This window comes from Numida meleagris, chromosome 4 (assembly GCF_002078875.1).
Source record: "Numida meleagris isolate 19003 breed g44 Domestic line chromosome 4, NumMel1.0, whole genome shotgun sequence".
NCBI classification, from domain to species: Eukaryota; Metazoa; Chordata; class Aves; order Galliformes; family Numididae; genus Numida; species Numida meleagris.
This window is the reverse complement of record NC_034412.1, coordinates 39,624,506-39,651,297: the sequence shown is the minus strand read 5'-3', so window position 1 is coordinate 39,651,297 and position 26,792 is coordinate 39,624,506. Positions and strand designations below refer to the sequence as shown.

At 44.7% G+C, this 26,792-nt stretch overlaps 1 protein-coding gene across 1 annotated transcript; it reads left to right on the top strand.

The window, feature by feature from the left end:
• Positions 19-26,360, top strand: PURG (purine rich element binding protein G). Its single transcript, XM_021394324.1, has one exon. The coding sequence runs from the start codon at positions 340-342 to the stop codon at positions 1,357-1,359; it is 1,020 nt and encodes a 339-aa protein (XP_021249999.1). The 5' UTR covers positions 19-339; the 3' UTR covers positions 1,360-26,360.

Below are 26,792 nucleotides of genomic sequence, written 5' to 3'. Positions count from 1 at the left end.
GCCGCGGGTGGGCCGGGGACACGGGGAGATCAGCAGCACGGGGGGCCCTGGTGGCCGATCGTCAGCACTGAGGCAAAAAGGTCACAGGAGGTGCAGGAAGGCAGAACCGAGAGAGCTGGGGCCGGGGCCGTGGGCTGCTGAGAACGGGGTTCAGGAGGGCACGTGGCCCCTGGGGTAGGGAAGAGAGTTTCAACAAGGGCAGCGGGCAGCTGGGATGCAGGCAGCTGGGTAGGGGGAGCGGCAGCGAGCAGAGCCGCCGCCAGGAAGCAGAACAGGCCCCTGGTGCTGATGTTGTCATCTGTGTCTCTGTTATGTGTTATTTCCAGCTGATTGGTAAAGATGGAAAGAGGCAGAGGAGGGGGAGGAGGCGGAGGAGGAGGAGGAAGGAACCTGGGGGGCTCTGGCCTGCACAGGAGCATCTATTCCCAGTCCCAGCAGCAGTACCATTACGCAGCCCCCTCCCAGGGGGGCTGCATGGAGATCCAGGAGCTGGCCTCCAAGAGGGTGGACATCCAGAAAAAACGATTTTATCTGGATGTGAAGCAGAGCTCCCGGGGCCGCTTCCTGAAGATCGCAGAGGTCTGGATCGGGAGAGGCAGGCAGGACAACATCAGGAAAAGCAAGCTGACGCTCTCCCTGTCGGTGGCTGCCGAGCTGAAGGACTGCCTGGGTGACTTCATTGAGCACTATGCCCACCTGGGCCTGAAAGGCGGCCACAGGCATGAGCACAGCGATGGCAAGGAGCAGCACTCGAGGCGGCGCCAGCAGCATCCGCCGCCCTCGCCCCCGGGCTCTGTGGGCTCCGAAGAGCACCCTCATAGCGTCCTCAAAACAGAGTACATCGAGAGGGACAACAGAAAATATTACCTTGACCTGAAGGAGAATCAGCGGGGCCGCTTCTTGCGGATCAGGCAGACGATGAGCCGGGGACCTGGCATGATTGGTTATTTTGGCCACAGCTTGGGACAGGAGCAGACTATTGTCCTTCCGGCGCAAGGGATGATCGAGTTCAGGGATGCTTTGGTCCAGCTGATTGAAGAATACGGCGAGGGGGACATGGAGGATCGCAGGGGTGGGGGCGATGATCCCCCTGAGCTCCCTGAGGGCACCTCCTTCCGGGTGGACAACAAGAGATTCTACTTTGATGTGGGATCCAACAGGTATGGCATTTTTCTGAAGGTAAGTGAGGTGAGGCCACCGTACCGTAACACCATCACAGTTCCGTACAAAGCGTGGACAAGGTTTGGGGAAAATTTTATCAAGTATGAAGAAGAGATGAGGAGAATTTACAACAGCCATAAAGAAAAAAGGATGGATGTCAGAGGGGACAGTGGTGAAGAGCAAGAGGGTCTCGAATAGAGTGCACTGAACTGGCCGTCTGGCAAAATAAAACACAAAGCAGATATTGGTGAGAGGGACTGATCTATAGTAATTTGAAGTTGCCCCATTTTTTTGTAAAGTCCTCTTCTGGTAGTCTGTACTAACTCCAGTACATAATATTATGGGAGTCTGGTTATCATGCTATATTATGCCCAAAACATCTCTGTATTTCTTATGAAAGTACCAACCTCCCAAGTCTGTATGAGTCAGCTTCTTTGAGTGTGGAAGACTATGAAAGTATGCGTATCAGCACAAAAAAAGACAGCATTCTGACCTTTAAATAGTCTAGATAAGGCTTGTGTTGCACTTCAGCGTGGTGCAAAAAAAGCCTTCACGCTGAAATGTATCGGTTTCTGCTTATGGCAGTTTTTCTGGAACTGAATTCTGCCTGTACTCGGTCAAAAGGCTGAAGAGCTGAGCCACAGGGCGCTTACTGCAAAAAGTGTCTACATGTTAATTGCTCAGACACGTATGAGGAGAGGGAGATGTTTAAAAATTGGTATCTGCTGGTTACTGAGTTTGAAATGATGTTCTTTCTGGGTGAAATCTCAAAAACCAGTCAGACCTTTAATAACGTGCTAGTGGAGAGCAGAGGATTTGTTATTAATCTCGTAGTTTTGTGCTAACCAAATAACCTGAGTATCCCAGGATAGTGAAACTGTGCTTGAGTGCTAAGCCTTCCAAATTAATGGCAACAAGTCATAATCCATTCTTATCTCGGTGTTCTGCCCACGCGAGGCTGATGATTTTTTTTAAAGCATTCCTCAAAATTTCAAAAGCTATTTTTGTAGCCGGGGTGTTGTGGGTTCTGGCAGGCGGCTGTGGAACGGGTGTGCTGAGCCAGATGGCTGCCGTGGTTGAGGTTCCAGGGTTCCCTCCCAGTCGTGAGATGAATGCAGCCATGATGTTACGCGCACGAGGACAACACCTGGGCACTTCTCTCCTCCTGTTGTGAGGAAGACCTTTGGGGGATTTGGTGCACCATTTGATTCGTATCGAAATGCATCTCTGTCCTATTGATCTGTAACGCATTTTCAAAGCCGTGGTTAAGGCTGCGTCAGATTTTCTGTCACGTTGATTTTACAGATGTTATTAGTACAACATAATACCAGCGCCCTGCCATCACCTCCTTCCTGCCCTGTTGAAGCTGGAGCTGAAATCCAGCAATTCGATGCCTGGTTTCTGACTGCTAGCTTTCTGCAAAGTCCGCTGGCAGCTCTGCAGCCTGAGCCTTACAGTCCTTGCCAGAAGAATTCTCTGCTGCAAGGGAAAATGCGTAGAATTAGCAGGCCTGAAGATTTTGAAAATTCATGATCATTTCTTAGAAAATGGATACATACCATTCAAGGGGCTTTTTCAGCCACTGGGTGCTGGTTCCTCTCCTTCTGAATTCATTGGGAGTTTGATTGAGCCCCAGGTACTTTAAAGAATGTGTTGCCCACCTTTGAAGTCTTTTTGAAGGACGCGTTACTCTGTCTAGTCAGATATTTACAATCACATGCATTGTTTTTTGCCAAGTGGCCTAGTGTGCACGCGGACCAGATGTTTTCCAACCCAACCATTCCACTTTTTTTTAAGTCTGTTCAGAAAGGTATTTATCTTCACTCTTAGTCTGGAGCCACCTGCACGCTACATGGCCACGCTACATCCAAAAGCTATTGCCTGTTACGACATTAACCATAGCAAGAGAAGTTGGGGAGGCAGAGGTGGGAACTAAGAGGATAATCTGGACTTTACTTTGGGTACTAATAACAGTCAATCTGTTTTAACTTTAAAAAAAAAAAAAAGAAAAAGAGGAAAAAAAAAAAAAAGAAAAGCTTGCACCAAAGTCACCAAAGAACCTTTAGGAAATGTTACGGTTGTGACAGAAAGTAAGAAAGTTAATTTCACTGTTTTAGGTGATTTGCCCTTTACATAGAACTACATATAGCAGTTACAGCAAGCAAACATTTGGCTTAGTATCACAACAACCATCCGTTTCTGCACAGATTGCTCTTTCAGGTACTTTTTCAAGTCTATAAGAGATTTTCTCATTCCACCACTTGAACTGCTAGCAGACCACGATGAATCAGCAAGAGGCATTATGGGGTACTGGTTCATCTTTGCTTCTACGCTTTTGGTCACAATGTTTTTAACAGGTTCGGTTAGCAAACCATTACAATAACTTCACGTCCCAGTTGGTGTGAAACCAGAGTTTAGCAAGCGAGTCCTGGATGCACAAGTCAGCGCGTCGCTGGCTGCTGCTGCCCATCAGTGCCTGGAGTAACAATGAACTTATCACAGATTCCAACCAACTGGAGCTATGAATGTACAACTCTTTGATGCTCGCTTTCCCGCTCCTATGTGGCACTCCTCCCCTACGCACTTGACATCTTCCAGTCCAAGCCCACGTCTGTGTCAATGCATCGTAACAGCTGCTGTGTTGGAATCTGCTTAGGTTAGGTGCGTGTTGTAAGTGGTCACGTATTCCTTCTGTTCCTTTGATGTTAGTAAGGAAAATACTTGCAATGGGCAAAGCGATAGAAAAGGCTTGTTTCTTCATCACGTCTTTTGTTTAAAAAAAAAAAAAAGGTGAGATGCAAAATGGCTTTCCTTATTGCTACTCACTTGCCATTGTGACAAAAGGGTAACTAAATGCAGCTGGCTGTATCTTAGTTAGACTGGTATCTCTGTGCGTTTAACCCATTTATTTTTTTAAGAATCTTTTTCCTGAGTTAATTAATTGGCCTTCTGATTGCATTAGTGTATTGTAAATAGCAGCCAGGAATCCAGTGTTTGCTGGCTGTGAGGCAGGGCTGGGTTCCATGGGATTCACTAATGCATGTACTCTCCCCACGTGGGATGCACCTTAGTATCCAAAATTGGATGGGATCTTCAAGTTCACAGCCGACTACCAATAGGTAAACCACTAGTGACGGGTTTCCACGGAAATGCAAAGCACTGACGCTTGCAAATATTGTCATTGGAGGGTAAAACAGACTAACTCAAAATGTAGCAATGCAAGATTGTACCATTTAGATTTGGAAACGGGTTCATCATTATTTTGGCAGTGCATTTTCAACCTTTGAGAGCAGCAATAATGTAGGCTGCTTGTGTGCAGAAGGGCCCATTGCAGTGCTTGGGAATGCTGTGTTCCTCATGCATTTCAAATGTTCATTCTCTGTGCCCTAAAACTGCCATGTCCCTTAAACTTGAGAAAACACAAGCTTATTTGCACTAGAAAGAACGGCCAAAAACAATTCTAGGAGGACAGGGTGACGAGTACCAGTCTGAACCTCTTTTTTCATGAGAGAATTTCCTACTAAAGCCCTCACCTCTGTTTCAAAATTGTATGGTCCAGACAGAAGTCTGTCAGTTCAATAACAAGATCCTAATGCACTTTATATTGTGTAAATAATAGGAGCACATTTCTGCCACTGGTCTGGCAGGGGGTGCTTCAGCATTGTAATCTGAATCTGGAAGAGGTCGTATCCTGCACGTGTCTGATACGGACCTGTTGTACCTTCTTGACCCAGCTCCAGGACAGGCACGATGGTACAGATCCTCCGAGCTCATCAAAGCGGGACACTGAGATGTAGTGTGCAAAGCTGCTGAGCAGCCTGAGCTGGTAGCAGTGCCTGCTGCGGCTCTCCGGCAGCTGAGGTCTGCCCTGAACGTTGATGCTGAGCCTGACAAACCAGCTTTTCATGGATGTAGCGTGGGTCACAACAGAGTTCTTGTGCTTAGCTTTCCCTTCCATCAGTGTAGACACTCATGCTGCCCCTCAAGGGCCTGTTTTGAGAATAAGGTGTCACGGAGGCTTTGCCAGCTGTCCCCACCTGCTGCGCAGAAGCTGCCTTTTTCAGCGAAGGACTAGCAGAGCAGCACGCTGACAAGGGGCTGGAAGGCTTCCTGTGGCCAGGTTCCCCACACTTGGCACTGCAAGGAGGTGACAAAAATCACGTCTTGGGGACACGCGTGCTGGGCTTCCCCTTGAAAGATGCAGCCGTGGCAGCAATCTGCTCTTTGTCATGTTTCTTGTATGTACTCAATATATAAAAATTCATATTCACGTATAGGCATTGATATATTTATGTGAGTATATTGTAGCCTGTAGTAGCTCGTAACAAAAATAACCTATTTATCTGAAGTACACGGTCTAAAGATGGGGCTTAAAAGGCAGTTTCTCATACTATCAGTTTGGGTAAGCACGTTATTTCACTGAGAGCACTTTGCCTGCTGCTTATCATGGCCCTTTTAAGATTTTGGCTTTTAAGCACTTTCATCTCTTAGGTTTTCAGTGAGGCTGCGAGGAAAACATAGGCAAAAGAAGGGAAAACTTTACTTCGAGGCACAGTGCAGGTGAAGCAAGAGCTGCGGGTAATAGCCAGTTGCTGCCCCACGGGTCACGTTGCATTCCCATGCCATTTTAAAATCCCTCTACTCTGCAAACCTTTACATTCATAAAGTATGCCATTGAAAGGATAAAAAGACTGTCCCTTATTAAAAAAAAATCCCAAGCAATTACAAAAATCAGCGTTGGCATCCATTTTTTTCTGCTGAAGATGTAGTCCAATGATTGCACCATTTTTTTCCCAAGGCCTGTTCAGGTGACCTAAACCTGTGGGGAAGGCAGCTGGTAGTGGCCAGGAAGCCTGTTGCTCACCTCATTTGCAGCTCTTTTATCCATGTGTAGTAATTTTTCTAGCAGAAAAGAGTTTATTAGTTTGTATTTTTATTGTGCAGACTTTGCACCCTATGTAAAATTAATGAATAAGCAGGTTTTAGTTCTATTGCATACTTTTTGCTGTACATATGGTATATATATATACATTTTAAAGTAATTCTTAAAGAAAAGTATACTTTCAATTTAATTTTCTATGCTGATTCCTCCAAAATTAAAATGTCCTTTATTTTTAATGACTTAACATATTGTGATGCCTAAAATCTGCCTTCCCCCTCCTGCTCCTCCATTCCTTTTAGACAAAGGTTGCATTTGAAATACCTAGTTTATCCAAGTAAGACCGGAAGTAAAGGCTACACTGAACACATAACAAGCTACTTGCATATTAGTCCTCCTCGTGGGTGCTTTGAGCAGAAATCCTGGGAAAGATCATGGTGGCACGGTTCCAGACATGGTGTTTGCCGGGTGCGAGCCTGATGTGCCTGTGTAGCCGCCCCGTGGGGCTCAAGCCTCAGACCTCATCATGCTGGATGGGGACATTGGCAGAGGCCTGAAGTGGCTGCAGGCTGAAGCCATTCTTCTCGTCTTCAGGAATGATGCTCTCTGCATGCATGGCGATTGATGGTGTTTTTTCCGTCCATAGGGATGTAAGGCATTGTCTCCGTTCAGCAGTGGCTGTGTCACCTGTATGTTTTTCACACTACCCATGGTGATGCCTTTTGTTGCCCCCCCGTCGTGTTATTTTCATCTGGAGTTGTGAAAATTTCATCGCGTGGTTGCAAAACCAAGCAGATTTGAGTAGGTGGAGAAGCAAGACCCACCTGCTGTGCTTTGCTCTCTTTCGTGGGCATGCTGCCCATATGGAGCTGTGGTTCCTGTGAAGCTTTGCAGTTTCTCCCTCCTTGTCCAAGGTGCTCGTAGCTTCTTATCTCCTGGTCTGTTGGAGCTATGCATGTACAGCAGTGGATATCTGTGGTAATTCAGCCTTGTCTAAAAACAGCTGAAATCCATAGGATCACAGGAAAACACCCTGGGCTTGAGGGCATGAGGCGCTTCAGGGCTCAGGTGTTTGGAAGAGGCTGAAGCCACATCTTTTGGCACTCTGTTTTTCCCAAACTCACAGAAGCTTTAAGAGGCTGACACCAATTTTTACACGATAATGCTGGTGCTACCAGTTGTCATCGCGCTGGAGTTGTTCTAATATTTTGTCATGCCCATGCTTGGTTCTCCACCTGTGTCTCCATCAAGTTGATGATATTTTAAAGCATCGAGATAAAATAGGATGCCAGGAGTTACAGAGAGCTTGGACAGATCCTGACATCTGCAACTTGGCTGCAGCATCGTGGCCAAAGCAGTGCATTTCCATTGGCATTCCCCTAATGAAATATGGCAGGGGAATGATTTGTAGGAATCATCAGGTAGCTTTTCTTGCTGGCACTTATGGAGAAGCTAGACGCCTGGCTTCTCCAACAGAGAAATCTTACATGTTAATTTCTTTAATAATGTTAACAAAAGTGGTAGGTGACATTGAATAAAAATTGTTTTTCTAGAAATGTCAAAGCATACGCCGTGGTTTCAGAACTTGGATGGCGCTTTGGCATTTCTGTGATTAATGTGATTAGATTATTCCTGCTGCATGCCAAGGTACCGTGCAAAACATAGGCCAGCAGCCTCAGGGGCCTTGTCTTTACATTAACTTCTGGAAATCTATACACTGGTGTTACGCTTTGGCCTTTCTGTGCATGTTGTACGTGTTTTGTATTCGTACCATCTCCAGAGGTACAAACAATCGAGGTACCCAAATACCACCCCAATAAAGCTCTCGCTAATGACTTTGTAATCATCTCCCCAGTTGACAGGCTACCTCAAAATGCTTCATGAGGCATGTGGGAATCACTAGCTCTTCAGAAAGTGGCCACTGTACCTTCTTTGCAGAGATGTATGTTGCCTTTTAAGTGTTTAAACCTGTCCTACACATTACTATTGAATGGGAAGGGGCAACAGCTCCTGCATCCAAGCTTTTGGTTAAAGATGTGGCTGTGAGGCTGGTCGCTTAGTCACTGTAGGGCAAGTCCCTTCCACAGGCAGAAGGGCTTTGTGTCTGGCCGCTTCTTAATCTTGATAATTTGCCATGAACAGATTAATTTGAGGAAAAGATACCTTCCACGTCGGCTGCTGGTGAACCTCGAGTTCCTGTGCGTGTTCCCATCTGGTGGTTGTTCTCTATGTGTTTCATTCACAAGAAACAGTGGGAGAAGGAGCTTGTGAATAGAGTTAAATGCTTACCACCAAGGAAGAGGAATGGAAAGGCAGGAGGGGGTGACAGCAAGAAAGGACAGGATTTGTGCCCCGGGGAATTGCAGAGTGGGACTTCTGTCTGTGGTATGGGGAAGAAGTGGCACTGCCAGCACTCAAGCCCTCCTCTTTGCTCAGGTCCAGCCAAGCTGGAGATAGCCTAGCTTTGTCCAGGAGCACATGCAGAAGCTTAGGGGAGTGTACAGGTGTTCGCTGCCTGTAAAGTTTGCCTCTGCTATCTCAATGTGTGCAGTGTTGCGTGTACTTTTCATGCTACAGGAATCAGTGGGAGTGGCTTCCCTGTTGGACAGCTGTTCCTGTGCACTGGGGAGGAAAGGTGCGATAAGGGCTGAAGGGGTTAGAGAGAAAGAAAGGCTGGCCCCACTGTGAAAACAGCTTTCCAAAAACACGTTCTATGCCATCTTTGCAAAGGATTTGTGCAGTTTTTAATGAGGCTCTTCACAGGTGATCTTCACTGGTATAGCCTTTCTGTGCTTGGAGCCCAGTGCTGGTACTCTGAGGCCTGCTTTGCAGAAGCAGTCAGTGTTAGCAGCTGTTGAAGGCCATGCTTTGAACAAGTGAAGTGCTGTAATAACAACAAGTATTCCACATAATCTGTCAGCATCGGAAACTGGGCCTCCTGGTAACTTTGGCTTTATTCTGCCTATGCCTATGTTCCCCAGTGCTACAATAAGCTGTAGTTAGTGATATCACCCTACCTCAGTGGAGTGTGAGAAAGTTGGGTTCATCTGGCATTGCAGTTTTTGTGATCAATACTGATGGTCTCTAAAAGAAAAGCAAGAAGATACTGGATGCAACATACTGGGTAGGTACGTCTGCAGTGTTTGGAAGGTACACGTAGGTAAGGCTTGGACTGCTGCAGAACAATGGATGAAAAGGAAATCCATATGCTAGAGAAGAGGCAGTTGTAAAAGAATTGCATGTCCAAATGTCAGAATTTAAGTTACTCAGACAGTTCTTAATTCTGGCACTTTCTGACTTTTACTTAGTTTTCCAACTTTTTTTTTTTCTGCTGTTTTGTATGAAAACATTCTGGCATATTGTCTTCTTGCGAAAGATGCTGAGTTGTTAAACAGATTCATTTTTGTGATCTTGAATGGCGTCTCACAAGTTGTGCGAGAACTCCTCCATCTCAGTGTCCCCTCATGAAGGAAGGACCAAAGAAATCTAAGGGTGAGGAGAACAAGGGGATATTTAATAGGATGTATTGCGATGGAGTTGGCAAGGACCTTGAGAGAGCATCAGCAGTGGCCCCCCAGGCAAAGATGAGCTAAACCAGACCCCTTCCTCACACTGGTCTTCAATCTGGCTGGAACTCAGGTTGAAGAACGGCTCAGAGGAAGTATCTGACAGTAAACTTAAATTTGCTGTTACAGAGGTGTCTATAATTCTATGTTTCAGAATCCACACAGCACAAAGGCATCTGTATTTCTTCCAAGTTAAACAACGTGATAAAATTCGCTTTCTTAAAACTTCCAGCAATGGATATTCACAGCCTCCCTAGACAAGCTGTTTCAATGGTTCACCCTGCTTACTGTTGAATACCTTTCCTCCTGTCCAACTTGCGTTTCTCATGCTACCATCTTATTCTGTCTCTTTTAGTCTTACAGGCCACATTCTCGAGAGGTGTTATGGAAACAGTTTGTTCCCTCCCTTGCTTGCAGCTCTTTACATAATTAAAGACTGTTGTCAGGTCTCTTCTGAGTCCTCTTCTAGGCACTTATAAAGCCTTCCACCAATGGTGGCTTGCAGCCCTCGCCATGCTCTTGCTTCTGCTTTCTCTAGGCTCTTTCTGATCAGTCTGTCTCTTTCTTGAACCCAGAATTAGAAAATCCAAAATCAGGAGACATCCATGTGTTGCCACCTTACCAGCCTCAAGCAAAAGCATCACAATTTAAGATTTTATACACTCACGTGCTGGGCTTTGCAACAGCATGCTTGCTGACTCAAGCGCTGTTTGAAACTGTGTCCTCTCAGCTCCTCTGCGGCTGAGCTAGGACAAAGGCAATCATTTTTCAGTCTTTGCAGAGAGGCTTTTTTCTGCTTTGACACAGAAGCTTGCATTTATCCTGACCAAATTGCGTCTCATTTCTTTTCAGTTTATTTCTTGACCTTGTCAAGATCAGTCTCGGTTCTCAGTGCTCACGGTCCTTCCCAGGGATGTGCCATCTGCAGCTTAAATAATTCTTATCCATCCTCAAATCATCAGTTTACATGTCGAAAAGAGCAGTACCCAGGGCAGGCAGACCTCAACAAGACCTCTCTTGGTATCTCCCAGCAGACTGACTGTGATACTAATTAAACAGGCTAATTGTAGAAATCATAACCTGTTTCTCCTTGAGGCTGTTTTTTTTTCCAACTGTTGACTTTTTTTTTCCTCCCTGTTTTTTTCTGCATCGGCTATACAGAGCCCAAACAGTAGTTCTTGCCCTTCTTTAATAGTTTTAGAAAATTGGGGATATTAAAATACCACAGTACGCATTTTCCATGAAGCCTGGCAGTATCAATCTTTTTTGTACATGGTAGGTTGACAGAACACCACCTAACAACATTCATGCCTCCTCTTATTTCTGAATAGGATGTAGGAAAAAAAAATCAACAGGCCTTTACCTAAATATAAAAGTTATTTTCATTGACACTCTCCCCATCTTCACAATATTTATATTTGGATTGCTTCAGCAGTCACGAGCTCATGATATGTTCCTGTGTGTAGGCTTTCTTTGTAGGCATCCACAGGCTTGGGTAAATCAGGAGTGTCTGATGGGGAGGAAAATATGTATTCTTGCAAATCAGCCTCGAAAGCTGCTCACGATCTAACTGGCAAAAGAAATGATATTGGCTAAACTGGGATGCTAAAGGTCTAAGTGTTTCTTCTAGCACTAACAGGATACCTGTTTAAGCGCAAGAATGGATCTAGTGGCTGCCTGTGCCAATTTAGTTTGGAATACAGGTTTTTTTCCATGTGTTCCCAAATCTCCAAGGATTGTTGCATACAGATGTAAAACATTATTTTCATCATGCAATAATTTGAATAGTCACCAACATTTACTTAAACTTTGCCAGTTTTAATTGTTTTATTTTAAATTGGCATTCACCTGTGCTCCTTCTGCCTCTCCTGCCATTATTGTTTCTGCTTATGTCCTCTCATTCCTTGTATCAATGGGCTTTCTAGTTTTCTGCACTGCTGCTACTTGTTTCATACTAATTGAGGTCACAAAACAAAACTGGCTAACGCTCAATTTTTTTTTTTTTTTTTTGTGATCCTTCCAGCAGTAAAACACTCAATACACAACAAACTCATTCTGCTTTAAATAGTTGGAACATCATTACATTACTGGGACCTGAAAAAAATTTGCATTGATATATCTGATGGAAGAGGTGTGACTGAGGGGTTGCGCCTTTCAGGGTGTTTCAAAATCTGGCTGCACATCACCTGTGTCCCGGAGAGTGACAAACAGCTGCAGCTGCTTTGAGTAGGAAATGGAAATATCTTGTACTTGAAGGACAAAATCTCCTGGCTGTTCAGAAGTTAGCAAGACATTAAATGTTCACGTTCACTCTCAGACATTTGTTTTCTACCCATGCTGTTCCTGCTTTCTCCAGAAAGGTTTTAAGCACCTCCTCCGGTATCCTGGGCAAGGGCTTCGTGTCAGGCTGCTCAAAAAGCCGTTCAACTAGTTTGTCATAATGTAGTTGTGTCATTTCCTTCCAAGCTGTGCTTCAAGCAGCACCCATCTAGCAATGCAAAATAACTGCTTGAAGAGCTCTGTTGTTTTTTTTTTTCAGCTCCTAGAAGCTTAATCTGTGTTGAAAGTTAATTGGATTTTCCTTCGTAACATTTTTATTGCAAGGTGATCCAATGGTTTTGTGTAGGTATATAAAGAAGTTTCTCCTATTTTATGCAGCATCTTGCATTACTCTAATCATTTGACACATATATCTGAGCGCCTTCCAGAAGTGCATTTAAACATAATGACTAACATCTGTCACACAGCAGTTGTTCTTTCTTTCATTCTCTTCCTCAGAGAAGACTGGATGTGCCAATGCAGCCCTGGTATTTTTAACATAAATTAATTATCCATGCTGTTCTGCATTAATGTCCTAAAGGGTGAGCTGAAGCACATCTCATGCTAACAGCAGCAGACCCTGACAGCTTCACAGCCAGAAGCAAACCAGAGGACTTTTGGGCTCCCAGGTAGCAAAGTTTGACATTTGCACAGAAGGCTGGCATTCCACCAGAAGATAACTTTCCCCCTCAAACTTCACCCACCTCTAAATGCTGGGGGAGGATAAGGAGCATTGAGGAATTTGCTCTGTTACTCTCTGCCTGATGCAAAAAATCTGACCTCCAGAGAGCAAATGCAAAGCCAGAGGCAACCCTAAGTTCAACCAGAGGAGCTTGAGCAGGTGAGGCAGGTGCTATCTTGTCACGATCTTGTCTTCTTAGTCTACGTTCACACCAAATACCTTTCCAGTTGCTTCCGGTCTTCCTGGCTCGACCTTGTCTGGTGGATCCTCAATTTCTGCCGGGCACAGCAACATCATAGTGTCCTGTGCATCTCATGAAGTTTGAAGGAGTTTTCAAATAACATGCTTGTGTTGTTGAACACGACAAGCAGGAAAGTTTTTAAAACTGCATGTTGTAATTTGTAGTTGGTTTTGCCATTGCCATGTAAGTATGTTGTACATATACAGTCATGTATATGGGGCAAGTCAAGAAAGCAGACAGCAAATGCTGACATTCAATAGTTATGTTGTTGTTATATTGTGCTGCAGTGCATAATGTGGAAATAATCTATAATGAGGCCTTAAAATAATTCCCAGATTTCCCCTTGTCCTTGGATCTGCCAGCCTGGAAAGACATACAGAGGTCTGAGGGCAGTGTGCTGCTGAGAATCCCAATCTCTGAGCCCTCCCCCATAGAGGGCACAGGCTTTCATAGCCCAGCACTCGCCCGAATCTTTGGCCACTTTTCATTGTCCAGCCACGTAGGTAACTGAAGGCTGGTGTCCGACCAGCAGAAGCACAGAGAAGCCTTTCAGATTCAGAAAGGCAGTGTTTCATCTACTCACGTGTTTGTTTGGGGTTTTTTTGTTTGGGCAAAGCTCAAGGTTTGATTCTTCAGCACACAACAGCCTATACCCTTGTTCTGTTGACCAGAAGAGCTGTCTGGTGGCCAGAGGCTACCGTAGTAATGGATTTTGAAACCTCATGTAAAATGTTCGATAGTGAAATTATTGACCATTGTGCTAAAAATGCACAGAAGCAAGCATTTGCAGTTACTCTGGATTAAATGAAACTCAATACGCAGTCAACAGTTGGATTTCTGTTTGAGATACATTTGTGATAGTTACTGTTTTTTTCTTCCAGATTTTTGAACACTCTCAGGATTTTTATAGTGCTGATCAGAACAGATATATACAACAGAACCGGGCTGCCTCTGAGGACAGCCTGTTCGGTGAGATGCTGATAAACTCCAAGAAGAGTTTGAAAACTGTAGGATTGTGCTGTTGCCATTCTTTCCAAGAGATTTTCCCAGCTAGAGGTTGCAGTAGGCACGAGTTGTCACGATCCAGACAACAATTTGGCTTGAGATCTCATGAAGTTATGAGGTTGTATATAGACACTCATCTAGAAAATGCTATGAAGTGCTTTTTGAAGGGACAGATCTCACATAGCTGTGCTCTGTCCTCTGCCCCAGTATTACACAGGTGCACGTATTAAGAATATCCACAGTCTTTTGTGAATTCTTGCCATCGAGTATCTTGAAATCCAACCACATTCATTAACTGCTCTTCACAATTGCCACAAAATTACCTGCCTCTGAATGTCATCTAATGCTTGTAGTCGCTGCCCTGACGAGCACAAACATGATGGTCACTGCAGTTCTTAACACTCTGGCACAGCTTGGTTGTGAGTGTTTTGTGGCCCCCTTTTGTAGGTTATCACTTTGCCCACCTCTTTGGAAAATAAAGGTATTTGTTTCATGTGTTTCTAGCTTCTAAATGTTCTCTGGCAAGTGAATTTTGTCAATGAATGTGAATTTAACTCATCCATCTCTTGTTCCACCCATAATCATCAAAAAATATTTTACTTACAAGTCTTCTAAAGCTGTAGTATCCCCATGATTGCTTTGCTTTCTCTCACAAAAGGCTGGTAAAGCAAAGCCTTTAGTGGGACCCTTCCCGTGTGCTGTGAGCACCTTGCTGCAGGCAGCAGTGATCTGCTGTAAATGGAGGAAGTCTCCTGATGCCCATCGGCAGGCTCAGAGCATGTACTGTCAATCCAAAGATTATAGGCTAAAGTTTTCTGTTAATCTCTAAATACTGAAGACAGCTTTTTAACTTTGATCAAGTTTCATAATGCCCCCAACCTGGCAGAATTAGGAAAATAGCTTTTTGGCTCAAGCCCTTACTTAGGAAGCTGAGAACAAGCACAGCATTTGACGAGGTGAACCAAGCCTCATTCCTGTTATCTTGGAACATATCTTTTCAATTGGTATTTTATTCGTTCTCCATCTGGTTGCAAAACATCAAGGTCACTAAAGTAGCATAAGTAGCAGCCTGTGTCTGACGTATTTTGGCCTTAACCATTCCAATGACTAAAGGCATCCTGTTCTGCAGCCTTCATGCGCTTATGCGGCTATTGCACGGTCAGTGGGAATTTGGGAGTACACAGATGTTAACTGTAGGTTGAGGCGAGTTCCTGTGAGGTTTGGGGTCACGCTGCAGCAAAGCAGTAGTTATTTAGCTTAGCAGTTATTTAGTGACTCTCGCTTATTCCCTCTGTGATCACTCTCATGTCAAGTAGAGTTGCACAAAGCAGCTACCTAGGGCAGATTGGATCACACACTTGTAGACTAACTGCTGACTAACACACTGACTGCTTGCGTGCAGACTCTTGCTTGTAGTCAACATACAACAGCTTCCCCAGGGATGAGCATTTCTGCATCTACTACAAGTACTGCTCTGAGCTTAGACTATTGCTTCTTACCACAACTTGATGTTGTGCCTCGATCCTTTGTTATATGTGACTGTAATTCTGTTTCTCTGAATGCAGAAGTAGGCTATAGTCTGGAAGTACACATTTTGAGCTAAACACTGCCATTCAAATCGGTTGCAGAATGATTGGAGTTGCTTCTTTCTGTGTGCATGACAGCAAGTCCCTAACACATCAGCTTGGGAATCAGCCCAAGGAACTGGCCAGGTTAATAAATTCAGGTACGTAGAATGAGCATAGCCACAGCAAAGTAGATATGAAGATGCTGAGATAAGAGCTGTGCATCTGCCAATCTTCCATCCACTCTCTTGTAGTGCTGCTCTGGCTGCAGCTTCTGCAGTGGGTGACGATGTAGGGAGCCACCAGGATGAGGGACCATCAAAGCCTGCCCGTGGGACCCGGATCAAAGTGGCGGTGAGGGGAAGACTCTCCAGCCAGGCTTGAGAATGTAAAGAGTGAGAGTGAGGTGAAAGAGGAACTGTACTGTATGTGGACAGTCACAGAAGCCTGCCCCTTCATCACTGCATCTCATGAGCTCCCCTGCTGGTGTTGAGCAGGACAAAAAAGCAGGAGGCAAGTGATCCTGAAACCCAGGATTATGTTAACCCAGTGAGCAAAGAACAGGGAAGGTGAAAACAGCTCTGTTCTGGGTACTGTAGGAGCACAACTACTTTAGCCTTCCTTTGCTATCCTGTGGGACTCTGGAGGAAGGCGATCGCTCTGGGGAGTACGTGGACATTTCTGTCCTTGGGATCTGAGAGTGGTGGCATGCAATTGATGCATATGCTTGCTGCATCCCAGCCCCTGACCTCAGTAACAGCATTTTCTGCTTACACCAGCACAGGCATCTCTCAGCGCTCTCGAGGGTGACCCTTTGAGTTAACTATTGATAGGTTTCTCCTAGCTGTCTTACAAAAAAAAAAAGAAGAAATGAAAGGAGGAAGTGCTGGAACTCCAAATCTAGTAAAGAAACAGACATTTTTGCTGGCTAAGGTATAAAGGAGAAGACGTCGTGTCAAAAGTATTCCTGAACTCCCCCCAAAAGAGGAACAGAAAAGTTAGAGGAGCAGGCTTTTGAAACATCGGTGAGAGGTAGAAGTTAAGACTAGGCCGTGGCTTGGACATCGCAGGCTGCATGACAACTCTCTGGGGTAGAACTGAGCTACTGCTCGTGTAGTCTGTCTCTGAATCTCTTTTTGAGATAGGCCCTTAAAAGCCCTCCAGCAGAGAGAGACGCCCCTCTATGCTGAGGAAGAGAAATCACGACCTGGGGGATCCTCTTACCTTCCTCAGCCTCTAAGGCTCTTGACAACGTGAAGCTCACATCCTCTTCCATTCTGCTTCATTACACTCAATGTCCACAAGCTTTGATGATGCAAAAAGCACAAGTTTGTCTGTACTGCCCTATTTTTTTAGGTTGTAATGAGTTTTAACTTCACAGCAATGGACTCGCTATTTTTTTAGTTGCAAAGGGAAAAAGAAAAAAAAAAGCTAAATGCCCATGCTTGCTTTCAGAGCCTGAGAGGTGCACTGGATTAACACCTGAGGGCAGGTTTGCCGCTGCAGTATTTGGGCATTGAGGTCAGCACAGCAAATGCAGCAACAGCCTCGCTCTTTGTCCACACTGCAACCTTGCGGTGGCCCTTGACCTGTTGTGATACATCCTGGGGCTGCCCTCTACAGTTGTTCAACCCCCTTGCCAACCTCTTCCTCGCTGAAGCGGTGAGGCTGTGCGCAAGAGGACAAGCAGGAGACAACGACATGGGTGTTTTTCACTTGCCTCAGCCTAAACACCAGCCTCCTTTTGGCATCCAGTTTTCCAGGAGCCTTTTCTGCCATCGTTCTTGCCAGTATTCTAGCAGAGATCTTTTACCCTGTCCAGCTCACAAGCCTTGGCAACCAAAGCAGTCCCAGCCAGCTGTGATGGAGCTCCACAATGCTAAATATTACCAGTTTCAGAAAATGTGACTCCGAGGGAAGGCTTGGACTGTGAGTTAGCAAGAACATACATTTTTTATATGCATTTGCAGAGGGGTTCACTTCAACCTTCCACAAAAGGCTTTTGAGTAAGACAGCAATTATTTTTTTAATTTATTTGTTAAAGAATAAAAATCAGTAGATATGTACTAGTAAAACCTAGAACTCTCTTTTACCAGTGAATGAATTTTTTCCCTCCCCTTTGAATTTTGTGTGGATGCAGCAACTAATGCAAAATAAGAGTTGCAATATCGGAGATCAGAACAAAGTGTTCCTCTGGATGGAGTTTGATACAATTTTAAGCTGCTTGTAGAATATTGGCTGTGAAGGTAAACTGATTTGGGCTGAAAAAGCTGTTGCTGTTGAACTATATTAGGTACGCTTCAGTAGGTGGGCCAAAATAGCTTTTTTTTTTTAATCACCTCTGACATCTAGAAAAGATAAACATATTTTTGGTCTTAGATTGAAGGTGTGATTCTTGCTGGAAGAAACTTACATTTTTTAGAAACCATCTCAGAAAGACATCTAAAGCCAAAAATATTGTACGGAAGCCTGAAGAGAAAAAAACATGAATCACGGATCTGAGTCAACACCAGGCCACCATGTGCAGAGGTTTATGGCTAAGTTAGACGTGAGTTGTGACCCACCTGCCTGCATTCCTGGCCACTCCCAGGCTCGGCCTGGTGCCTGCAGAGCCTCTGACCAGGGCTGGCCCCTCTCACTCTCCTGTGTGGTGCTGGTGCTGTGGTGTTGGAACCAGGCAAGAACTGGAGTTGGAGGGCTGCATTTTGTGGGTCCTCAGCTGTTGATGTAATACTTGGTCACTGGCTGATGTCAAGTAAAGATCTTGCTTTCTGCCAAGTTAAAGCCCCCACTGTTTCAACTGCACCTTATCCTTTTTTCTTTCTACTGATATATACTGTTACACACTGCTCAACAGCTGTTGCATTTAATACCAGAAGCTGTAGTTGGTGGCAAACAAAGGGATCTGCATACAACCCCTACCTTACTCATAAGCGTACATTATGAAGCTTGGCCAGCAGTAATAAAATGTTTTGCTTTCAGTGTGCGGTCCCTGTGGTCCAATGTTCCCCTCGTCAGGCTCCATTGTTACAGGAGCGCAGTGTGTCTGTGTTCTCTGGCTGTCTTCAGGTTTGTAATGCTGGATGGAGACAGCAACGCCTAGCTATGTGGGTGTGTATCCAGCTAGGACTAGAAAGCAGATAGATAATGCTTCTAGGCTCAGAAAATGTATGAAGGCTCTGAAATTAGACTTCAGATGTCCCTACATGTCTGCTGACTTCCTATTTTCCACTGCTTCAACACTTGCTGCAGTAGTGTGGCTGTGGTGGCAGCATCCCTCAGCAGAAGGAGCAGCAACTGTGGTCAGTAGGTCCTGTGAATGAATTTATCACCTATGTATCGCTCCCCTGGGTGCACTTCCAGCTTGACTGGGGCTGGTATCCAGGTGGCCACACAAGGGGCGGTTCTTGCTGTCTTTCTTGGCCATGAACCGAAGTTGGAGGCTCCTTTCCCCATGTGATCATCTCACCGTGCAGCTTTGGGTATAGGTTGTTTCTCACTGCTTTGATCCTACTGCTTGGTTTTCTTCACACCTTTCTGAACTACTCCGAGAGTTCATGATTTTATACCTTCTTTTTTCTTATACACAAAAAAGAGCATTTCTCTGTCATCCTACATGATGCATATTTTTGTGCAGGGACAAGATGCTTCTCATCCACATTTAAATAATCATGCAAAGTGCAGAAAGTCTAAAGCCTGCTGCATTTTTGGAATATCATTTTGTTTTACACCTCATTAATGCTTTCATTGAAAAGATGTTTTCACTTATACATAATTTAAAGACCATATGATTTTCCTGCTGTTTGCTGAAAGCATTCATTTCAAAGCACGAATTTCAGAGTGCTATTTTTGTGGGTTGCATTAGATTCATAGCTGGTACGAGTTGATATGGATGCAGTTTCCCATACTCAAGGCTCATAATGTTTAGTTTCCACGTGCCAGTGTGCACGCTCCCTTCCTAGAGCTGGAATTAGGCTCCTTCTGTGCAGATTGGTGTGGGCTCAGTTTGGCACATCTCGGTCCTCAAGCACCGTCCCCAAGCCTCTGGGAATTTTCCAGGCAGAGGATCTATAGAGCTGTAGTAGTATGTATCTATCTGCATTCGTGCCTTTTTTGGGCAGTGATAAGACAGCCTCTTTATGGAGATTGCCATTTTGTAAATAAGCTTCTTCTCAAGCACCACCACTAGGACTACAAAAGATGGATGATTATTTCTTCCCGGAATTGGTTTTCCGCTGCAGGATCTGGATTTTGTTAATTTGCATATAATTAAAAATGGCCCCGTGTCTTCAGTTTGCATTATGCCTGTGGTACTGAGCAATCTTGGATCACATTTTACTCTGCAGTATGCTGTGTCTGGGAATCACTTTATTCGTCACTGAAAATCAGCTTTTAATTGTGGCATACGGATATCTGCAGGCTTTGATGCAGCGAAAGCCTCTGCCTCCAAAAATAAAATGTTGCTTCTCATAAACTTTCAAATGAGTTGTTTTTTAGAGACTGGAAAAGTTGCCAAGAAAATCTGCATGAAAATCTAGCATGCTGACTGAAGCATGAATTTACTGATGCCTTTAAAAACCAGGTCTGAGCAGCACTCAGGCTGCGGGTAAGGTCGCAGGCTGTATGATTTCCTGCAGCACTTTGGTGCAACACCAGCCTGGTGTGAAAAGCCTGGCAGTCTGTTTGCTTTCCTGTGTGCGATCCCAAAGGACAGTGGTTGCTGCTATGCCAGGGTAGTGGTGAGATGGTCCCAGCATCTCTCCCAGGCAGCAAAAATAAAGCACGCTTTGACAACTTCCTTGAGAGAGCAGTGTGGAAAACTACCCAGCAATTCAATGCAGTTTTCTAGCATTAGATTTATTACCCACTGATTATCATTTGCCAAAAATCTTCACTGTCAGAAAAGAACATACAAAAAGAATGACTGGGAAAATGAGCAATTTTTGTACTGCACTTTTCATGCTGATGCATTTTCAGTACATGCAGTGTTTGGTTTTGGTCTCAACATTGAGATCAATGTTACTGAAACCAAATATTTTCCATGTATCTACATACAGAAGATGGTAGTACATGACAGCGTTGCAAGATATACACAGTGCATGTTATAAAAAATGTGGAAACTTCTTTGCCCAGCATAATGCCCAACAACTGCTTGTAATCTCGCATGTCTCCATCATTGCCATGAAAGCAGGAATGTGCAAGTTTGCACGCATGTTCCCTGGTGAGCTTTGGGTGGGAGAGGGCTATGTCTGCAGCAGGCCACTTTGGATCTTCAGTAGCTGCTGCCTGCAGCTGCTCAGAGGGTTGAAACACAAAAGCCAGGGTCACAGGATGGATTCTTTCAGCAGTTTTCTTGTCTGGATCAATAGTGCAGGTGCTGCAAAGCTGGTGCTTCCCGTCCCTAACTCCCAGGTCTTATCCAGACTTGTCTCTTTCCAGCTCCGTGTCTGCAAAGTTGAATCTGCATTCTTAGCTCCAGGACACCTGACCTTGCTTTTTGCTTTTTTAGATATATATCTTTGGAGCAGTGCTGGAGATCGGGGCACCGTTTCTGAAATTCCTTTTCTCCTGGGGTATTCACATCATCTGTTTCTGAAAAATCATCTCTCTGATGTTTGCTCACTGGTTCAGTACAGGAAAAGGTTTACAGCTGTACCTGAAACATCCCACTACACATGCAAGGTGTGGTTCTCCCTGTTTTGACAACCCAGGAGTGATTTACAAAACACAGAAAGTACCACCAAACACAGACAGTTGCTTCTGACTGCAAACTCCAGCAAGCCAATACTTTCATTTTAAACAGAGCTTTCTCCATTAAAGCTTTGCACGTGGCTGGCATGCATCAGGTATTGGACAGCCAGGGGTTGCCTGGTAAAACACTTGCAAGAGTTGAAAACTATGCAAACAGAGCCCGGGAGGTCAGTTATGATGTTCGGTGATCTTTTTGTTGGGTACCTGCTGAAACCTTTTGAGACTTCTAAGCTTGACAGTTTGTTTATGTTCCTGTGGTCCTGCTACTCCAGCTTTTTACTCGTCCTCTCATACCTCCCTCTGTTTAGCTGCCTGGTCCTCGTAGGTCTGCCCTAGGTTGTCTGGGCTTTCAGCTCAACATGGTTATTCACAGGGAACAAAAAAGCCAACAGCTGGAATAGGAGAAGCAGAAGTCAGCATGAAGCATGTCTTGTGTGTTTAAGGAGAAGGACAGCATCTGACCTCAGTCAGGAGAAGTCCTCCTCGCCCAGCCTCCTTCAAGGAGCACGCAGAGCTGAGTGGAGGAACACATCCTTACTGCTTGGTCCTTCTCCCTGCAGCTTCCTTCCTTCTTGTGCATCTCCTGTCTTGTCTTCACCCGGCTGTGTGGTACAGCATGCTAGACATGCTAAGGCGATGCCTGCATATCCTAAGTCCTTTCTGGGGATGTTTTCCTTCGAGAAAACGAAGATCGGATGTTAGGAACGTCGACATTTACTAGGCGGCTTTCATTGTCTTGTTCTTGCACTAATTGTCCTTTCACCGGTAGCGTGGTGAAGAGAAAAAAGCCGGCTTAACGCGTAGTCAGAAAGCGAACGTACATAAGTATAAAAACAAACCCACCAGTAAGTACATGAATAGGCTAACTGTAAGATAGCGTGTAAAAGGAGGCAGTCTGCAGTGTGACTCCTCTGTAAACTGCATGATAGCATTGGTGAAGCCTGCTGCGGACACTCGGCAGGCTTCCCAGGGTTGCTTTTGCTAGACTTTGAGTATCATAGTTGCAAAGACTCGTAACTGTTCTGAGAGACTCTTGTTTTTTCGTAAGCTGTGGCCCTTTGCTTTCTGAATCGGTTTGTAGTGATGGAGTTAATGGAGCTGTTCTTTATCGTAACCTAAAAGGTGTCAGTTGTTTGCTTGTATGTGTTCACAAGCTGACCCGTAGCGTTATGCATCCCTGAAATGGTGTGATTTGAAGCACTTTTGGTGTGGCATGTACAGTTGCAGTGCCATCTGGTTTTGATTTCATCCCTAGCTATCACACATGTTCTCCCAGTGTTTTGGACACTGAACCAAACGAACTTTAAAACTAGCACTTTAAGTACTAGTGGTCACTTTGCTTCTGACTATATTGAGCACTGCACTTTTGTAAGTACTGTTAGCACTGAGTTTTGAACCACTTTTTTTCCCCAGTCTATTTAGCCTCTTACGCACGGTGTTAATTACTTAGGGGCCATCAGAAGATAATTTTGAGGTGTATGTGACCACTGTCTGGTGCCTAATTTCCACTGCATATCTCTTAGCAATTTTATAAATGAGGGAAATGAAACCGTCACAGTTTGTTTTTACCTAATAGACTGAACATCTAAATCACTGACATCCAAGCAGATGCGGTTATTGTAAACTTTGAGGTCATTCAGAGAACCGAGCGCATGGTTGTTTTGAACACCAAAGATATACGAGAAATCTCAAAAGGGATTGAGATAGTGCAAGGTGGTATAATTTACACTTTGATTTGCACGGATGGCAGGATGTGAAACGGAACCAGAGCTAAGAGTGTGTGGCAGATACTCTCGGTTTTGGTAAGAGAACCCGATCTGCATTAGCGGGTTGGGTCAGTGGGAAAGCTAACTTAAAACTGCGCGTAGGTGCAGGTATCAATAACAACTGCGCTCAAGCCATTGCAATACAAGCCATCACTGTGCCTGTACTGAAAGTGCTGTTGGGATCGTTGTGGCTGAAACTACAAAAAATATTCTTAAATAAAGGATTTGCAAATGATTTAGAAGATGGAGCATAATAACCACTGGGTTTGCTGTTGAGACTGGAGAGCAGCATTAGGAGCTTAGTAAGTCGCACGGTAAGAAGCCATGTAGACATTCTTTCCTATCCTTGTTAAATTCCTGCAATATTTCAGCATGGCTGGTGTGGGACCTGAGTTGGCTCTCCAGCAAAAAAATCAATGGGGTAGAGGTTGTCCTAAATGGCAAAGTCATAATTCTCTAGGATTTGAACCTGGGTGATGATCTTCAGGATGCAGAATGTTCCAGGTTTCGATATTCCAAACCATTCCCTCTCAACTCACGGATGTCTTTTGCTTCTCTAAAAGCCCTCATGGGTTTTCTGCAGCAACGAGTAAGCCACGGTGCTTGCAAGGGTTCTGTACATCCTTCCCAATGAGGTATCCATGCATGGGGCCCTTGTCATCATCCATTGGAGCTCTTCCTTGGCCATGCTCCTGGATGGGATTTGCTCCTTGGTGACATGAGGGAGGAAAAAACACTATCTAGTACAGTCAATTGTGTGATGAGTTTGAAGGAAGAGAGATGAGTTAGGTCTTCTCCTTCACTTCTAGCAAGCAGCTGTGGTGGAAATAACCTCCAGTGGAAAAAAATGTGTTAATTTTGCTTGTTTCAGCAGATGAAGTATTGTCCTGACCAACTGGTTTTGCTTGGGTTCAACCTAGGCTTTCTTCTCCAATAGAGCTTTATGGGTTTAGGCATTCAGTCAGAATTGAAGGTGGTTAAAAAGCAACAAGATTTGAGCAGCCCGAAGTGTTGTGCTCTTATATTCTCCATTGTGTGATTTTGAAGTGGAAACGTACATAGATTCCAGACTGTTTTTCCTCTCCTGGCCAAATTAACCCTGCAAATCTAGCTTTAAAGAACTAGCATCCAGTGGCTCGGGTGCACTCTCTCAGCGCCTAGGCACTAGTGGATGAGGGGACAGTGTCTCAGAAAGGCCTGCAGGGGGCCGAGGCCCCTCTGGCTGACGCTGGGACACAGCGGGATGCTTTTGCATACTTCAGCCCACATGCTGTCATCCTTTGGGGAGCTGAGTGCTTTCTTCTTGGGAAAGGAAGCTGGCAAGGAAGAGGGACGCAGAACAGGTCTCTGTTTTTTTCCACAGGTGTAGTTTTTTGCCCCTCCGAGTTGGCATCTCGTCCTTCGGGAAGGTAAAGCTAAGCATTTTCTGCTGCACGGCACATATAAGGCCCAAATGTAATGCACAGCACAGCACCTCTTTCTCGGGAAGGACCTTTCAAGCAGAAGACGGTTCCTTTAGGGGTTTTTAGTTGTTTGGGTTTGAGGTAGCTCATGGGAAGTGCATTGAAATGGCACACGGACGATGTTTTACTGACCTTTTCTTTCTCTCCAGCAGAGACCTTTTTAATTTCTTTCCGTAGTTTCCAAAAAGTGTTTCCCGGCCCATGTGAATGACCTTGAAATGAGTCAAGTTTATCAAATTGTGCGTTGCAGGAAGCAGTCTCCAAATGCACACACACCCATGCACCCATCGATGTGTATGTGCATGTATGTGTGCGCGCATCTACATACAGACAGAGAATTTATTTTCCCCAGCTGTTTTTTGTGGTTTTACTATTATTATTATTATTATTATTATTTTGGAGGGTTTTGATTGCTTTTGTTTTCAGGATATTAACCAAAAGGTGTTTTAAATTCATGGCATGAAAAGCCCTAAATGTGAATCTGAGTACATTGTGATGCTGATTAACAGATTTTTCTGAAACTTATGTGATGCTTAATATTTTTCTTAGGGAGTTTTGTTTAATGTTAGATCATTGTTCTGAAGGATGTTGGTCCTACTGGCATCAAACTAATGGAAATAAAATGCATGTGTTACAAGTGTAGAAACGGTGAAGAATTAAGTGTGAACTTACTGTACAATACCGATTCTGTTTTCAAACGATCTGTTTCGCTGTTCGGTAGTTGACATATAAAAATGCAAATGTACTGTAATTTAGCACTTTTTCAGTTGACCCTGTTCTCACTATGCCAGAGGTAAGGAGCACTTCTGGGGCTGTCAGGACCCGTCTCTCCTGACGTGCAGACCCTGTGAAGCGTGTCAGGAAAGGGTCAAGCTCTTCATGCTTCCTGCACGTTTTGGTACCAGAATTGGCCAGAAGGAAAGGAAAGTGTGAGAGTCTCTAGTCCCCTAGTGTTAACAGGGTGCAAAGTGTTACATGTTCCGTACTGTACTGAAAGGGTTGGTTGGTCAGTGGCTGTATTGTACTGTATGACGACGCATAAATTGCCTTGTATTGTTCCTAATGGACTGTACCATGTCCCCCATGGATCTCCGTGTCCCCAGTTTTCCAATGACGCATGTTATCAGTTACGTCCTACAACTCTGTGGTGCTAACTCTTCCATACCTGATGGTGCTTCTGTGGACGCTAACTGACGACATGCTGACCAGAGCTTGAAGTTTCACAGTATTTCTCCTCTGTTTGTACGAAGTGAACACATACTAAATGATAAACTTGAATTCGTTTCAAAGCATCATTGACAATCTAATGTTTTCTATGTGTGCTTTTATTTGGGATGGCTTTTCCAGAAAGCAGCTCTCTCCCCCTTGGCTCGCAGCCGCCCCTGTGCTCCAGTGAGCAATCCTGTCCCCTTTCTCCATGGCGAGCATGGGGCCAGGATTCAGCGCGACTCCTTTGCCTTTGGCGGTGAGCTGCTTGCCCAGCAGTTCTCTGGGCACTTATCTGTGCCTAAAAAGGACACCTGTGACCACTCCATCCCCAGGTAGGTGGGCACTGTGGTGCCGCTCCAGCTCCTCCACCACCAAAAGTGGAGTTTGTTGCAAGAATTGGCTTTTTACCAGAAGGGAGGTGGAAGCAAGGGAGGGAACTATTGAAAGGGAGCTGGAGTTCCAACAGGCACTTCTGTCTTGTGGGGGGAGAGCCCGTGCACCCAGCCCCACTGGCGCAGGAGTCGCTGTTGGTCCTGGAGTTTCATGGGCTGTTGGATGGTGTGGGCAGACCCTTCCCATCCCAAGTCCCCTACATGAGCTGCTTTTTGGACAAAACAAAACCTGAATATATTTTATATCTATTTGAAAACAAAGTCTGATATTTACCCCTGTTATCAACTGAATTTGCGTATTGTTGTTTGCCACAATATTTGTTCTGTCTTAAAATAAATTTGCTTACTTGTGTAGTCTGAACTGTCTGGTCTGATTCTCGTCACCAGATGCACGGATCGGCTGTTTCAGGGGTCAGTCACTCAGATCTGCCCTTACAGTGTCTCCCATGTGGGCGCTTCCTGTGGGTGAGACAGGGAGACGTGTCTGCCTGTGAGGGGCAATAATTTTAGCCAAGACCCAGAATACAAATCTGTTTCTCGTGGTTATCTCACATTCTTCTCCCCAGGGCTTTTCAATCTTACGTCCTCTTTCACCAATCTTTCATAATTACACCCTTCAAAATGTTAAGTGCACAACAGAAGAATCACTGCATTTCAGTACACTTAACAGTTAAGAGATTAGATTGTTATTAATGTATTTCTTGAGGTTAAGTAATTTCTGATGTCAGTGTTTTGCATTTGAGAAAGAAACGATTTATCGTGATGAGCTCACCGAAAACAGCAGCCAAAAGCT